This window comes from Felis catus, chromosome C1 (assembly GCF_018350175.1).
Source record: "Felis catus isolate Fca126 chromosome C1, F.catus_Fca126_mat1.0, whole genome shotgun sequence".
Lineage (NCBI taxonomy): Eukaryota > Metazoa > Chordata > Mammalia > Carnivora > Felidae > Felis > Felis catus.
In genome coordinates this window covers 151,069,785-151,087,754 of record NC_058375.1, presented here as the reverse complement: position 1 = coordinate 151,087,754, position 17,970 = coordinate 151,069,785, and the positions used below count along the sequence as shown (strand labels likewise).

General features: G+C 32.5%; 1 protein-coding gene across 8 annotated transcripts in view; it reads right to left on the bottom strand.

Moving 5' to 3' along the window:
- SLC4A10 (solute carrier family 4 member 10) overlaps positions 1-17,970 on the bottom strand; it is a 314,478-nt gene that overhangs the window by 97,202 nt on the left and 199,306 nt on the right. For 5 of the 8 annotated variants that reach the window (XM_045033870.1, XM_019838163.3, XM_019838161.3 and 2 more), the window contains exons 7-9: positions 8,487-8,578; positions 7,443-7,532; positions 2,325-2,482 (exon numbers count right to left, since the gene is read on the bottom strand). In XM_045033870.1, the coding sequence (XP_044889805.1) occupies positions 2,325-2,482; positions 7,443-7,532; positions 8,487-8,578 (340 nt within the window). The remainder of the gene's footprint in view (positions 1-2,324; positions 2,483-7,442; positions 7,533-8,486; positions 8,579-17,970) is intronic. The other 3 variants (XM_019838162.3, XM_019838167.3, XM_011285348.3) reach the window with 3 other exon arrangements.

The window sequence follows — 17,970 nt, the reverse complement described above, 5'->3', positions numbered from 1 at the left end:
TATGTTCTTACGTGTGAAGACTAAATAGCTTTATAAGGTATACCAAATCAGATACTATACTCCTACCTTTCATTTAACTATAAACTTTAAAGATTGTATATGTTTTTACACGAAGCATATATTGCACAGTCTTAGAGAGTCTGACATCGATTTTTTTGTGTTAGTTTTACCTGAACCCAAGTCAATTTCTACTATACAGAAATGTCTACTACACATTTAAAAGAGGACCAGCTTACTGTGGTGGCAGGTGCTTTATCAACTATAATACTTTTAAGAAATTTTATAACCTATGTACATCTTGCTGTTTTTCAGGTTTCCACTTCATGGGCTATTTATAAAGTCCTAAAAAATTATTTTCTGACATTTTTACTATGTGTGCTATTATATTCATGGTGTGCACTTTGTCCTCCGAAGAAAGAATAATTAGGAACCTTGAACAGCTTTCTTTATTCTACTTGTCTAACTAATCTTCTTCCATTTTTCACCTTTCCAAACTAAATAGTCTAGTCTTTTTAATCTCTCCCTTACACAGTGGCTCTACTGTGCCCCTAATTTTTCCTCCATTGTTCTCTACACATATTTTGCTATGTCAGTATGAAATGAGGTCACCTAAACCTTGACAGTTTTCAAAGTGAGGGTATGTAACCCCATTAAGGCTTTTCTCTACTCCTGGGAATTTTTCTTTTCTCTCCTTTGAAATACAGGAACTATCATTGTCATAAATAGCCATCATTGACGCAGAATTTCATCAGACACCTTCCTAAATGGTGGAACAAGAATTCACTGCTTGGAGGACTGAAAAGGAATTTTAAACTACTAAAATAATACCTCTACAATTAGTAAATCTGATATCTGACACCTCAAGTCCAAATTCCCAGAAACTCTGAATAGGTTGCAAGTTGTATATAGAAAAAATGCGGTCTAATCAGAGTCAGATGCCACGTTAATGTGCTCAAGTTTTCTTCCCTCTTTTTAATAAAAGTTGGCATGTATCAGAAGTCTTGGGAACCCTCCCACAGGATGAACGGACACTTCTTCCTACAACCTGAATGGTAACCAGGTTCCTGCCTCAAATCTGTTCCTGTCACAGATTCAGGGATGGGGTCACCAGATCCCACTTCCCTTTGCTGAGCTCTTATGAAATGAGGCTTCTCCTGGCTAAACTAGTCCACATTTTTGGAATATTTTATCCACCAGCAAAGCACAGAGTGATATAATATGCTATGTTTTTAGTTAAGGCCAAAGATCCATGGAGGAAACGTATTTTACAAACCAAGAACCTGAACTTTTCATCATTTTTAAATTGGCTGAGGCATTCAGTGTTTGGAAGTGGAAGGATACTAACAGCATCTGGAACAGTTGCATCAATCAGAGGGCACCAATCATGGGGGAAATGGGGCCCTCCTTAAGTATGTTTTGCTATATGAATGCAGATGGAGTAAGTAGCTGTCTGTATACAGGAATCACATTTAATGGGAGGGAAAGGGAAGAAAACAAGGTCCACTGAATGAATCGCTAGGAACCTAACATGCTGAAGTTAATGTTCTTTTCTTTTTTCCACAGTTTTGCCCATGGACATATATTTTATTTATAAAATAGAGATAAACTATAAACAATGTAATTCAGTTTGTATTATCCTTAAGTTGTTAGTCTCTATGTATAGTTGAATGAAAAATATGTTTAGGTAATCAAATTAAATTTGCACTTTTGATTTGACTTCAACAACAGTACCATGATGCTACTACCAATAATTCTTCAGACTCTGCATGGGAAACACATATATGCCTGGGATGGAAATACACACTAGATAGATACACACATTAGATAGAGCAAGGCCTCTCTTAATGATGGCACTTGCATGTATTTGGAAGGCATACTAATTCAAGCATAAGCTATGAAACTTTTACCTTTCTGAGTCTGATCACACTCATATACAGGATCCTCTCTTTAGCCCACAATCAATTTTTAGCCACATTGCAATCCTTGAGGACAGCCCAACACTTTACCCTTTTTATCAACATTATAAGAAAGGATTTGTATGGTGATATTGACCAGGGTATTCAGAGATGAGGAGCATGCCTAACAGAAAACATCGGAGTTTGAGAGAAAGGAGGAAAGAACAGAATAATTTTTAAAGTATTTTTCTCCTCTTCAACAAACAAGAAGGAACAATTTTGTGCATTTCACATTCATTTCTAGGAGAACTTTCAGAGGAAATTATACTTATTTACTCTTTGTTTTCTTGTTTTAGTTTTGGACAATTTCTTTTACCAAAAAAAAAAATGGTTTCAGAAAAATGCAAAAGATGCTCTTATACTTTTTACCTGGTTGGAATTGGGACTTCAGCCAGGCCTTGAAGCAATACAGCAGGAGACAACCTCACAAACGCAACCACAGTTCGATCCAAGAATTCCAATTCCCCAACTAAGATGTTTGAAGCTTCAGCACCTGGAGGAATCTTTTTCATAAAATGCAGATCAACCTGAGAGCATCACAAAGTAAAATAAGATAAACCAAAATTTGCTAAGTCATATCCCAGCACAGTGCTTCACAAGTGGTAACCCATCAATAAACATAGGTGAAATAAATACAACTTATATAAATAATATGTAAATCAAGTTTTAACATAAACATCTCATTTGCCCTTTAAAAATAATAACTTTCTTCTTGTGTGTTTTTCGAAGTTCTCATATAGAAGGTGAATACTCTAGTTTCTCTATTCAATGTTTTTAAAAGAAGCTTCTTCAGCATCAGCAATCTTGAAATTTTTAGGGAGAAAAGCATATGTGCTCAATTTAGATGAATATATTTTAATCATCATTTAATTAGTATTTGCCAATAGGCTTAAATATTTTTAGATTACATTATCTTAATTTTGTGACAAAATATTTCAACTAATACTCAAAATATGCCTATTTCAAAAGAAATATAATCATGTTTCTCTTCACAGTATAAATTATGATTTTAGTCTATCTTTCTTCTAGTTTTTCTATATCCTTCACATTCTATACTTGGCCTGACCACTCTTCAATTTTCATTTCTCATCAGACATTAGAATTTAAATATAGCAAAGTAAAGAAAACAATAAATGTATTAACATTTGACGTTGCTGAACGGGCAGAGTTGAATTTCTGATATGAGATGTCTGTGGTTGAAATGAATGAACACAAAACAAAAGCGATCATTTACAAGAAAAAATGCTTAAAAGGCGAAGTCTGAAAAATGATTGTAAAACACTCTCAAAAGTAAATATCAATTTTTAATGGACAGGGCCTCAGTGAAAACTAAGCAATGACTTTAAAGTCAATTTCACAAGGCCTATTTCTTGTTTCTAATTCATTTGAGTTGCTTTTTATAGATACCTTTTTGTAGGGAGAGTAAGAGTATATCTGCTATAGTAACTGGTTTATGCTCTCATGTGAATGAAACGGGGGCCCAAGATCAAAGTCGGAATAGGTGCGAAGAGAGAAAAGAGCTTCAGTAAATATAGGTGAGGCTTGGATTTTTTTCTTTTGCAAATTTAATGATTTGAAAAGATTTTTTCTGAGAAGTTTACAATGAAAAAAATTAAAACTTTTGGATGAGGACCTTAGGAAGTCCACTACCAGACTGTAGTGACGACATTTAATATGTTGCTTTCAGAAATCAAGACCTCAGCATAGCTATTTGGAAGGATTATAACTACTTAATTTTTCTGTAAGATATGAGTGTCATAAAACATAAATCCTATTATGTGACGTATACATTTTATCACAAGGATTAAACATAAAAATAATCTTCAGTACTCCACCAAAAATAGTAAACAGAACCAATGTTCTATTTTAAAGAAAAAGAAAAATGATTTAACAAACCAAAACTGCCTATAAAAAATTATGACAAGTATTATAAATTGCAAAATTTTCAAACTACAAATATACTTCCAAATATAAATCTGTAAACTCATAAAACATATACATTGGGATATCATATTATGCTAAATATTTTCCTTTTATAGAATCCTTAATTTATAGATACAAAGTATTTATTTACCTTAATACTGGAAGGTTAAATTTCATGGGAATTTTTATCATATTTTTGTATCTATTTTTCTAGCTAGAAGAAATGCACACTTTGAAAATGCTTTAAATTGGTAATGCTTTACAATTTTATGATAATGCATACATTTTCAAGGGAATAAAAGATACACTATTAGCCCTGTGAGAAAAACATAGTATATTTTCATCTTCATAAGTCTTTTAGAGCCTAACAAACAACAAAGTTTTTTTCTCCCAATGGAAATAACAATTATACAATGTTAATACACTGGAACAAAATTTAAACTAAGAAAAAAGCTCTTTAAGAAAATCTACAAATGATAAATAGGAATTATATTGGTAATAGCCATCATAACTTTACTGAGAAATTTAAATTCCACCCAAAACTTTCTATAAGTTTATTTATTGTTTGGCAAATGTCATAGGCTTCACTATTGAAGTCTGTGCCTCAGACTGGTGGCAATCATACAAATAAATGCCTTAAGATGCAATTTAATTAATTAAGGAGTACATAGTGTGCTAAAAATAGTCAAATTTACAAAAGGAAATATATGGTCCTAGCATTTGAATTATTTTTGTATTACATAATACCTAATATATCTTGATTTATGTCTGTTGTTTAGAAAAAACATTAAAATACACAGAATTTGAGGTTTAGCAAATTTATCTTTTGCTTTGAAATGTAATAACTTATAGCTTATCTGGAGTAGCCATTATATTATACTCATTACATTCTATTATTCTTGGAGTAGTCATATATTTGGGGGTAAGAGATTATATAACACATCATCTAATTATATTATTGCATTATACAATTACATATTATATTGTTCCTGGATTAGCCCTATATTTTTGTATTTGTGCTAATATACAGTTCATAAGAACCTTATCTGACAATCAAACCTTTTAATATAACTATTGTCTCCAAGACAATCCTCAAGTGGACTCAAACACTTGGAATGAGCATAAAGAAACCCTGGGATTTTCTTGTTCTCTGAACAGGGCCTTGAAGAAATCAAGCTATACTCTTATGAATATGGATGTACACTCAGGCTTCTGGGCTCTCCAGACCTTTATGCTGAGAAGGGAAAGATGCTTTATGCTGGGCATTTTGTACTTAAGCTGTGGGTGAGAAACAGGTATATCTCTAGGGAACAAGGTTAGACAGAAGATCATGGTGAAACAAGAAGTGTCTGGACAAGCCACATGCTGAGGCAGGAAGGAAATGCTGATGGGACTTCAGGGAGAAAGCTTAAGTCTTAAGGCCATTATAGAAAGCACAAGAAAATTAATAGGGATTCTCTGGGGGAGAAATGGTGTTGTGACACTAACCAGCCAGTGATCTTGAGCAGCTCTCTTACTCTCTCTGGGATTCAGCTTTCTCACTTTCTAAATGAGAAGATTTCCAAGGTTTTCTACTGTTCAGGGATTTAATAATCCAACTCACTGTAGTACGTTTCACATACTAAAGACAGATGCAGAGGAAAGTTCTCTCTACATAGAAAATAATATGAAGTCCTCTTTGGATCTTTTGAAATAAAAGAAACATTACCAACATCTGAGAAACACTAAAATAGTCATCTCCATGTCAGTTTAAAAAACAAAGAGATATGGAGTGTTTTCACACATCTGCTTTTTAAAAGCATTATGGGAAGCAAAAACCTGATAACTCAGATTATGTTCAAAAACATTCCTTAAGTTAATGAATTTAGTGAGCTTATCCATTGGAAGGGTTAAAAATATGTAGATTGAGGGCACTTGAATGGCTTAGTTGGTTAAGCGTCTGACTTCGGCTCAGGTCATGATCTTGCAGTTCATGAGTTCGAGCCCCGTGTCAGGCTCTGTGCTGACAGCTCAGAGCCTGGAGCCTGCTTCAGATTCTGTGTCTCCCTCTCTCTCTGGCCCTCCCCTGCTCACGCTCTGTCTCTTTCTCTCTCAAAAATAAACATTAAAAAAATTATTTTTAATGTAGATGGAATATACCAAAGATATAGGATCAAGTCACATGTCCTTAACATCTCAAAATTCTAATGGGTTTTGGAATCTAAACATTAAAGCTTAAATATTTACATAGACACAGTAACCTGGAGACTAGCCGAGCTTTGAGCAAATTCACTATCAAAGTGAAGTCATTAGAGCTAAAAATAACAACAAACAAAACAGAACAAAAACAAAAAAACTTTACCTCATGTACCTATAAAATCTGGCATGAAAATTTATTTCCATAATGATGGATCACATGTGATTTTCCCCAACCCTATTACTCCGCCCTCCCAGTTTATAAGGTAAAAAGTATTACTTGGAAAAAAGTTCCAGAACTAAAGGCTTAAATTCTATTAAATCTCATAGGATTTATTCAACAAATACATCTCAAGCACTGTTCAAGGCATGAGACATCCAGAGAAGGCCAAAATATATTATATTCTGGTCTAGTATTTATTTTTGATACTACTATTTCCACTAATATTAACAACAACTACAGCAGCCACATTTTACTGAACATCTACTATATGCTCAGCACTCTGCCAGGCTCTGTGTATATATTCTCATTTAATCTTTACAACAAAATTATAAACAGGTACTGTTATTCTTATTTTACAAATAAGGAAGCTGAAGTTCAGAGAACTTCTCCAAGATCAGATCGCTTATAAACGCTGGAGTTAGAATTCATGAACTGATTCTCTTCCTCAAAAGCCACGTTCTTTCCAGTGCCCCATGATATATATGCACGAAACACTGAGGAATATAGATGGTTGGCACTGAGTAGAGGGCTATAAAAATTTCACTTGCCTGTTAAAAGATGAAATGGACCAGACATTGGAAATGTAATAAGGAAGAAAAGGGTTAAAGGAAAGAATGTATATCTTTTCTCTCTTCTGTAGTTCTAATTGTTTTGGGGGACCTGAACATAAGACTACTGTCTCCAACGGGCAGTATTCATTTGCTTTCAAATGTGATAAAGCATTGGTGAAGGCTGCAAAGATAGGTCAGAGAACTAAAAGCAAAATGATATGGAGATATAAAATGCAGTGTCAAGGGGTTATATCCTTTAAACAAGTTAAAAGGTAGTTTATTTGAAAGGATGTGATTTATTATCCTTGTTTTTGAGAATGTTAAATATGCCCTTGTTATACTGTGAGTGCCTGCATAAATAGGTAAGCAACTTTTTATGTCACTGCTTTTAAGATATTGTTTCAAATGAAGAATTTCAGAAATTAAATATATGGCAGTTTCTGACAATTTTGTTCCAACTTGCAGATGAATGAAGATGTGATGCTTTAAAAAGATGTGTTTTTTGGAGCGGCAAATGGAATACATTTGAACTGGCTTAATATTTGAATCACATGCCTCCATACGGTGAAATGAGCTTTGAACCACTGGAGAAACATAGCCCGAGTGTGCCCTCACCTCTCTCTCTTGCTGGTGTGGAGGTCCTTTTTCATGCCTTTGTTTCATCCCACAGGGACTAGTATGCCCCTTTTGTTGGCCTCCCAGTCCCTGCACGCATAATTAACAGACTTAAGCTGGTACACCATGCTCCCACGGAGACTTCGCCAGGCACCAGAGGGAGAACATGCACATGACTAGACCTAGGCCACTTGGGCACTGGCAGAGGCATTCTGAAACAGCAGCAAGGAGCTGATGGCCATTAATCTTCAGAAGCTTGACGCAGGCAACTTCCTCTGCTCTGCCTCCCTTTCCCACCTCCCCCCACTCTTAAAGTGATTGCCATTGCTAAGCATTTTAGGGGGAAAAGAAATCACTCTGGGTTAGGACTGTTTCAGCCACTCAGATAAAGAGGATTGTTGACTCTCTTTAGTTTTCGTTAACAGGGAAACTCCTCTTTCCTGTTCAAGCGTTAGTTTGCCATAACCTACAATAGCACATATACAATGTCAAGAATTTGCTGACCAAAATCACATGTATTCTATTTTCTTAGAATACGTTCAGGTAAATGATTTCACTTGAATTGTCTCTACTTAGATGTATCCCCCAACAGAGGCAGTTTTTATCATGTTTTTATTCAAAATTCTGTTGCCTTATTATATTCTAGTGTTTCCCTACACTGATGCCTTGCTATATTACCATGATGAATCTTTATGTGATTTGTTTTTCCACAGAGGAAAAATGATTTTGAAAAAGAATAACCAGCAAAACTCTTCATCAATAAACTTCTGTGATATTGTCTGTGAAGTCATCTTTCTTTCTACAGGAGATACATTATACCAAGTGGCTGAAACCTGAAGATGGTACATAAAACTTACACATTTGGTTTTGTGAATAAGCAAAATGTTACATGTGAACTTAAATGCTAACATCATCTATTACAGGATCAAGCTTTGGCTAAGAAACCAAAACAGCGCATGCAAAAAGTTGTGTCAACACCTCTTAAAGTGGGTAGTAATGTCTAGTAATAATTCAGCAGCTTACTTAAATGAGAGAAAAGCTTACCTTGCTAAAGTCAACAGTGCTGTTTTCTCTGCTCACATCATTTTTATTTTCAACACAGGCTGGAGCAGACTGAGGAGAAACAACCTGACCTGCTAAAAGAAATTGTTATTACAGAATACAAACAATTACTTACAGAATTCTAGACAGATTGAGTGAAAAATGAATTAATCTAGGCTAACAGAGGTTTCTTAATGAGTTTATGAGGTAAGCATGAAAGGTCAATATAAATAGATCTATATCAATACAAAACTCTCATTTATTAGTTACAGATAGAAATGGGAGAATTCAGTCAAGAAAAAGAAAGCCAATTCTTAGATTAAAATTCAATAACTAAAAGTTATTCTCTATAAAGAAAATCAGCTACAAAATATTTAAATCTAATCCTGGTTTGGAAACATCACTGATTTCTAAATTTCATCCAAAACTAATGACAGGTATAGATGACATATATTCATGAAAGGACAGGTATCTATTATGACTTAAGCTCAACCTGAAGAATTTTAAATGTAAAATTTTTTTTAAGGGAAATATCTGAAAAGTACACAACTTATTGATGACTTCTAGTGCATCTGAAAAAAACAATGAGAAAAAATTCTTTGACAATAACACTTAGAGACTTCTATATGAGAGGTCCAATTAGAAATACCCTTCCCTTACTCAGTACTAACACTTTGAATATGATTTTATCCTTGTTACTACACAATTATATAAGCGTACTGATATTGGTCTGCATGGGAAAAGATCAATAATCTTGAATTGCATTAGTCTTCCATTAACACCAACCAGCAACCTCATTACTTTGTAGTCTTTTTCCCATTAGGAAGATTATGACATTAGTTAAATAAATGGACAGTAGAGGAGGGGATGTGACAATGTGTATTTAAATTCCAGTTCACTAAATATGAAACATCTTTTTCAATCACAACTTATCTGAAATCTGCCCAAACTCTGCAATTAAATGATAAAAATTAACTAACTCTGCTTAATTTCACTTGTGTCTTTCTTCTTCTTCCAAAATCGCTCCCTATCCTCACTTGTTAGTTTTGCTGGGAAATCAGTAATGACGAACCAGCTTTGAAGCCTTGACCATATTTATGACCATAACTCATGACTCCAAATTACTGCTCTTATTCTCCTCAGTCTTAGGAGTACTCTCTCCTCTCTGCCCGCCTCTTCTCTGTATCTACCTAAATCCCAATTTTATTCAAAGTTCACCTTTACTCTCATCTTTTCTAGTTACTAGAGTCTGTGCTTATCTGGACTTCTCTAAACTCCTAGTATATATACAAATAGGATCTTTTCTTTAAACTCTCTCCTGAAATCCCACTTACTCCTCGTTACCTAGAAATTACCAAGTGTGACTTAAAATACTAACAATTTACTTTCAAATATTACTATAATTTTGTTTTGGGAACTGTTAAGGCTCTCAGGCAGTGGTCATTTATTAATAGGTACAATTTTTTTTATTTTAAAATTGTTATATTGCCAGAAAGTAATGGACTTAAGGTTCTTCCAAAACTTAAATATTTCTCTGCTTTCGCTAAACAAAGTAAAATAATATGTTTGGCGAAGATTTTAAAAATGAATTTTCAAGTGAATTTACCTCAAACTATGTGTGCACATCCTGATTATATCATATTCCAAGAAAAATAGGAACTTCAGAGAAACAACAGACTTAAGCTGCATCAGTTATTTTTATTCTCCCATTTCTAACTGCACTGTGCAGCTATGACTGTGAACTTTTCATTAGCAGCCATTTCATTTATCATTCTCAAAATAATAACCGTAATCTTAAAAAACCTTTTACATAATGCATTTGTGCTAACAGATGTCTTCAATCACCAGTTTCACATCATTTCTCCATATTTTCATGAATTAGAACATTAGATGTATTTAAACCTAAATTTACTGAATGTTGTATAAAATTGAGTGGTGACATTCAAGGCATGGAAAAATTAAACATATATCAGCTTTCTTATAATAATTCATTTCATGTGGTTTAAAACTACATGGAGGGACAATTATTTAATTCGATCAGTAAATACATGCAAAAAGAGAGTCAACCCAATGCAAAGTCACCAACTTCAAAGAGATTTTATGGGATAGACAGTGTGCCATAACTTAATATCTGAATAAACTGGATAGCCTATGTTTTCACATATATACTTTAAAAGCAGAATATTTTATAAATTAACTCCAGCTCATGTGATATCTTTTAAACACGGGCACTAGTATTTCCTCTTATAAATATTAACATTTTGAGATTCATTGTTCTCTATGCTATTCTTGTTCTAAGGTGATGAAAATTTTACAAAATATTATCTCATAAAGGTGGTAATCAGGATGAGATTCGAGTTCTATTTCTATGACTATTTGAAGTGATATGGATAATGACCTAGTGGACAGTTTTAATTAGCAGGAGACAGAGTAGATGATGACAGGAAATTTCTTGCAAGTTCTAGATTCTACAGATGTGTACAGAATGTATGCTGACACAGGAAAAAGGCATAGAAACTACTGGCCTATGATGTAGAAATATAAACCACAAATTTGATATATTTTACATTTCAGAGGTAATTGTTAAATAATAGTAGTAAATATTAGTAATAAATATATTTAATCACATCATCAGTCCTGCAAAGTTTAAAGAGAACTCCAAATTTTTTTCTTAATATGTATGTTAATTTGTTAAACTGAAACAATAGACATTAAATATGTTTAATCTTCAAGGCAGTATCTGAAAACTTGGCAGGATGCAAAAAAATTGTATAGATATTATTATTCAAAAATTAAAATGACAAGTTTAGTTTGGGTTATTTTGAAAAGAGAGAAGCCTTTAAGGGGCTTAAAATATTGTTCTATATCTAGATCCATCTATATTCCCCAATATATATATATATATATATATATATTATAACAAATTATGAATCATAGTCTATTGGATGACCAAAAATTCCATAAATCAAAATAAATTCTATAACTATAGTCTTTATCTTTGTAAACAATGATCTCTTTACTTTATTCCAACAATTATTGACTTTCAGAAGAAGGGGGAGGGCTTGGATTTCAAGACAACTTTTATTAACTTAAATACTGTTATAAAAGAAAAAGCAGAGGTTTTGAAAGGGCATTCCTTATTTTCTCTCTGATGTTTCAAACAATAGTAATTCACAGAATGACAATTTTCAGGTAGAGGACTGTACCTTCAACCAAAAGTGAAAATGTTTTCTAAAAAAATAACAAAGAATTTGCTAGGATATTTTCACTGCCAGGAAAAAAATCGTATAAAGTTAGGATCAGCACTCACATATGTGTGTGGAAGCTTTATGAATGCTATTTTTTTATGATACTTTTTCTAATCACAATGCCACAATGCTTGCGAACAGACATGTTTTTGTCTATTTCTTAATATTACCTTCATTTTGCCCATTGACCACTATCCACATTAATGTATCCTATAAATAAATGTCATTGCCATATTTAATCACATCTGTTATTATAATTACGTCAATAGTTTTGAGGCATGAAGATGACTATCCAAAAAAAGGAGACATTTATTGACTCATAACCTAATTATATTTAGAGTAAATTATCCAAAAACTAATGAAAAGTGGACACCATTAGTATTAACTAGGAAATGGTCATGACTATTTCAATGTAAACATTTCAGACACCTAACTTCATCCTATATATGTTTATTTTTCTAGGCTTTTAAACTCAACTAGTTCACCACTTAAATCCAAAATTTTAATATTTGTCATACATCTTATTAATTAAAGTGCATAATACGTAGTACTCATTTTAGCAACTGCTTGAATTAATTTTCCTTTGAGTCATGAATTCATTTTTTCCTCTGGGCTTCCAAGAGGGAGCATATATCAGCCAGATAACAAGTGGTTATAGACCATGAATTTTTCCAAGGTAAAGTGTAAAAGATGTGGGACAAGCTTAGGAGAAAACTGAGAGTAATTCAAGTAACTACTAATTAGAAAATGAAAGCTCTGCCTTTCTACTTGTTACTTCAAAAATTTTTCATTAAGTCCATTGTGAGACTGGCATAGTCATTTCCCTCTTCATAAAGTTGTGAGGAAGGAACATGAGATTATATCAAAAGTACCATTTTTTTTAAACTTCAAGTGATGTCACTGTCATTAAACTATCTCATTATGGAAACACAACTGTAAAATACATTCTCAAAATATCTGTTAAGAATTATATTAACTCAGTTAACCCCTTACCTATAGTTTTCTTCTTCTTTAAATAAATTATGTATGTAAGTATTGTCAAACAGCAACTTTTACATTTCTACGTGGCCAAATTCAAATCAGGAGGAGAATAATACATTGCTCAAGTATACCATTATTTGCTACTGCTTAATCCACTGAAACTCATGTGTATTGAAGGAAACTGGGATGAAGACATAAAGGTACGTTACTATTAACCTAGAGACCAAGCTGATTTACACTACCTCAGAAACCTTCAACGCATTTAGAGTACCCAAGGGGTAGGAGATGAGGGAGGTACAGAGATGAGATGAGCCTGTTAGAGACAGACACAAGACAGAGCAAAATAAAGAAATATAAAGATGAATGACAAAGTTACATACATGTGTAACAATACATTTATTCATGGGAATAGAAAACATGAAGAAAGAAAGGCTAAATATTTAGAAAATGTTGATTAGGTGAGCTACATTTCAAAAACATAAAAAGTATGCACATAATTAAACTTCGAGAAAAATTAGTATGCCTGAAAATAATTAACATAAGAAAGAACAAATTTAAACACATCATATTAGATATATTTTTGCTGTTAATATCAACTCTCGATATTTCAAAACTCAGTAGCAATATAGCCTCTTAACAGAACCATCACTGTGTCCAGTCACCTTGATTTTTTTTTTTGGAACAATGGAAAATATCTTTATTATACAATGTTTACTTCTGTCATCTACATAAATCTTCAACATGTTTTCTCTCAAGTAATTCTAAGAATTATAAGTCTATCGCTTCTTGGTCTTTTGGCTAAGATCAAGTGTAAGAATTATAGGTCTAGTTTTTTTTTCTTCAAAGATAGAACATTATGAGATATAATTTTAAAATTTTTGGTATCTTACTTATGAGACCACAGTATTTAAAAAACATGAAAGCATATAAATATCTAAACACATAATAGCATTATATGTATGAAAATAAAAAGTACAGCATTTGGAAAAAGAAGAGATTATAAGGCAATAAAACTGGTTTCCAAAAGCCATAAATAAAAATCATTCACAATACACATGTGTACATTATTTTGAGAGCTGGAATCTATGCAGGCCTAAAGAATCAACTCATATCCCATCCTTCCAAATCTAAATGTTCTCCAGTCATTTATGGTTTTGAAAGTAAGTCAGAGACCCTCTGCTCTGTAATTCCTTTTGAGATCCTAAATAAAAGATACAACTGGAAAGTATTCATAATGGGGGGGGAGAAAAGATATATTAAGGAAAAGAAATAGAGTTAGATTATTAGTAGAACACAGTGGAATGAGAAAAGCCTACACCTGAGCAAACTAAGAGTCTCAAATTATTTTTAAAAATGTAAATGTTATCAGTAGGGTAATAATACTCGATATTAAATTTGTAATCCAAATGTCTCAAAATGTAACCAAATGCATGACCTAAATGATAAATATATATCCTGATATTTTTACTTTGCAGAGCATTTAATACAAAAGTCTTATTTTTATTTTTAGAAAGTCCTTCTGGTTTCAAGGAATTCTTTGAGTATTCTTGATATATTTACTCTGAGTACTTTCTACCCATATCTTTTTCAGGGTTTTAATGTTAAAGAAGATATTATTTTTCTATTATTTTTTGCTGTTGTTTTGCCAAATGTAACTGTCACTTTTTATTGAAACATCAGAATCAGACATTTAATTCTCACAGTTTTGATGCTTAATGAAAAGTGAAAGTTAAACACAGCATGGTGGCATTAAAATGCATGGTGGATCCATAGCATCCTGTATCTTGGCCCTTAAGAGAATGTGCAAAACACCAAGAAAAAATTACACAAAAAAGTAAAGCTAACATATTTAGAGGTGAGACCGACAAATTATCACAAATCTCTAAAAAAAGTTATGAACAAAATAGTACAGACTCGGGGAAGAGAGGAGCTGGGAAATCACTATCTTGCAAATTAAATCTATGACATGGGGAAGATCCACACATGAAACTCAGACTGAAATACTGAATTTAATTAACCCTTGGGATTACTACCAAGGTAATACGCTCAAGGAAAAGTCAATTAAGGCAGCAGAAACCTTATCTAATATGACTCGTTTAGACTTCTTTACATAAATATCAGCTCATTTTTGAGGGAATTTCAACTGTTTTGCCTCAAAAGTGAAAGTATATTAAATAAGAGGGGGCTTATTTCTATCCCTATGATGGCGAAGGGAAACGTTAGTTTTCAAGTTTCTATAAAACCCGCTTTCCATTTACTTCCTATTCTATAATCTTAAAAAGAAAAAAGTCAATCTTTTTACAAGCAATTCCCTGCTGAAGAGATTTTTTTCTTAATAATAAGAATATTATTTTCACCCTTTTGGATTTCTTGAAATCGTTTTGCATCTCTCTGTACTACTGCACAAAAAAATAAATCCCTTTTGCATATGTTGAAATAATGTCAAATCTATATTTATGGCTATGAATTTCGATTTGTTTATCTAGAATTTGTCAGTTTTTAGAGTTCCTAAGTAGATTGAGAACCTTAGTAATAAAGGTCTTTCACACTTTTTTTCACTTCTGGATAGAAGATTTATTTCTAAATTGGTGAAGTCTATACATATTTTCAGAATTCTCAACACACATAATTATGCAAAGTGTATGAAGAAGCAAAACAGAGTCACAAGGAGGTGTTATAAGCCCAGGCTTAGAAAACCATTTCTGACAGCATACTTTACAACAATACTTAATTGGGTATATGAATCTTATTAGAAATGTTTCAAAAAAAAAAGAAATGTTTCTAAGTTTTTATTACCCTAATGTGTGCCTCAGAGAGATCTCTATGTGTTTTAGATAAAGGCTGATTATACAGACAGTGACAGAATCACTTCAGAACTACTCATATTTTAGTTTTCAGAAAAACTAAGCATTTGCCTCAGTAAGGCAAAAAGTAGGCTTTCAGAAAACTTTGTATTCCTTTGTGTCTATACTTGGACTTGTGATTCAAGGCTATAATTCTTGATTATAATTCTATCATTATAGAACTATTACAGAATTCTATATATCTATATATATCTATAGATCTATCTATCTATATCATATCCCATCCTTCCAAATCTATCTATCTAGGTAGATAGATCTATAGATATATATAGATATGTCTATAGATAGATAGATTATAGAATTATAGAGAATTATAGTTTAAAGCAGTAACAAAGAGTGTGTCTAGTCTACATGATATTACAATAAATTAATCATCCAGTAAATTCATTACCTTCTTCCCTCCAAGAACAAATGCAATAAAATTATTTTATAGTAAACATTATCCCCAGGAAAATTTCAAATATAAATTATGGCTAGTTCACAGCCCACAAGCCTTGAATTTTTAAATAAACACATATCCTTCTTATAGACATATGTTTTATGGTATGATTTCTATTAAAAGTAATGAAATGAAGGCAGAATTTTTAAAATGTGCTTAATTGGTAGAGAATTAGTTCACAGAAATATTTTAATAAGATCTTTAGAATCATGTAGATATAAGCCCAATGTGAAAATTAGTAAATATCTGAATCTGTTTTTTTATATCATCACACCGAAATAAGTACTAGTATTATAAGCATAATAAAAGTACTACATTTAGATTGCCTCAGAATATAAAAGCTTCATTTCGTCATTTTTATGTATAACATATTTTAAAGCAACTTATGATTTAGAATATGAATATATTTTAAATATGTGCTATGATTCAAAGTAAGTTATAAATTCTCAAAATGCCCAGTGAAATCTACAAATACAAGCTGGTATATGTCATAAAGAGCTTTACTGAACTTTTTACAGGTTTCCATCGCTATGCAAAAGTAAAGTGTTCCTATGAAACCTTTTATAAGCTAAAATGCATGAAGAGCATCCCCCACTTTGTGAAAGTTTGCCTTATGCCACTTCACTTTTAAGACCTACATTAGTACAGTAATAGCTTTTTTTGTAAAAACAAAATCCTCTTCGGATTTCTTTTGGTTAGTGAAAACAGGCACTAATGTAAGTCTTTCATAAAAGTCAAGTGGCATAATGGGAACTTTTAGAAAGCAGGGGATACCTGTATATGCACAACTACAGACTGCTCTATAATGACAATGACCTACATTGTTATTGAAGCGTCTTTTAAAAATCAAATAAGTATTTCAAAAATCACTTTGCCATTAAGAACTGGTTCTATGCTCTGAAACAACAGTACATCTAACCATCTTCAGTGATTTATTATAGCATTTTTTATAAGTATATGTTTGATTCAGTAGTAGGAAAATTGGTTTAAAAATCCTATTTAAAGCAAAATGTAGAGAGAACTCATTCTCATGCATTTGTATTTAAGGCATCACTAACGCTTTTGAAAGAAGTGAAATGACATAAAATAGTCCATGCAGTAATATACGTGCTTTAGTGCATTTGTAGCAATCAGTCTGTCTAGTAAAGCATTTGAAATTACTTTTCATTAACTTTTTATCTTTTAAAGCTGGAAACTTTTATAGCTGATGAAAATTTAACAAATTCGTATCATCCTCATGATAACTTTATTTTCCTTCACAAGACTAATGTCCAGGATGGATGCAACAAGAGATTCCTAGGCGACTTCCTTAGTGCAAATGATGAAGGTTTCAAATAGATGCACGAAGAGAACAAACCACACAAGAAGGAGAAAACAGTTTCAAGCATAAACTACTAGGAGTAAGGCATGATTGCTAAAAAAACAGTGGTTGCTGTCATCTCTGTGGTGTGAGTGGATAGTAAGTACATGTGGCTCCATGGACAGTGTGGACATAGCACAGCAAACAGCAATGAGCCTACGAGCTGGAAATCAGGCTTCATATATGCAGAGCCACCAGCTGGTCTTTTCAATCAAATCTCTCATGGAATTTGCCGACTATGAACAACATGAAATCAGTATCTTTTTTCCACAAACAATAACTGGTGATCATTATTCATTTTAACCAAAACAACCATAACTTAAAGCATTACATTACGTTCTCAAGTTGTGGAACAAGGACTAAGACTTTGATTGGGATACAACTGATGCTTGGTTTAACGTTCACTGCATTTGAGTACGTAACTTCTCATTAGACAAAAGTTCTTTTGCGTTCTTTCATGAGCATTTCAGGAAACTTAAATTCTTTGTTAAAATTTCTATAGTTTGATGCTTGATAATCAGACTATATATACATATGTATAGAGATATATGTATATATCTCTATACATATATAAAAGAAATAATTCTACAATAAT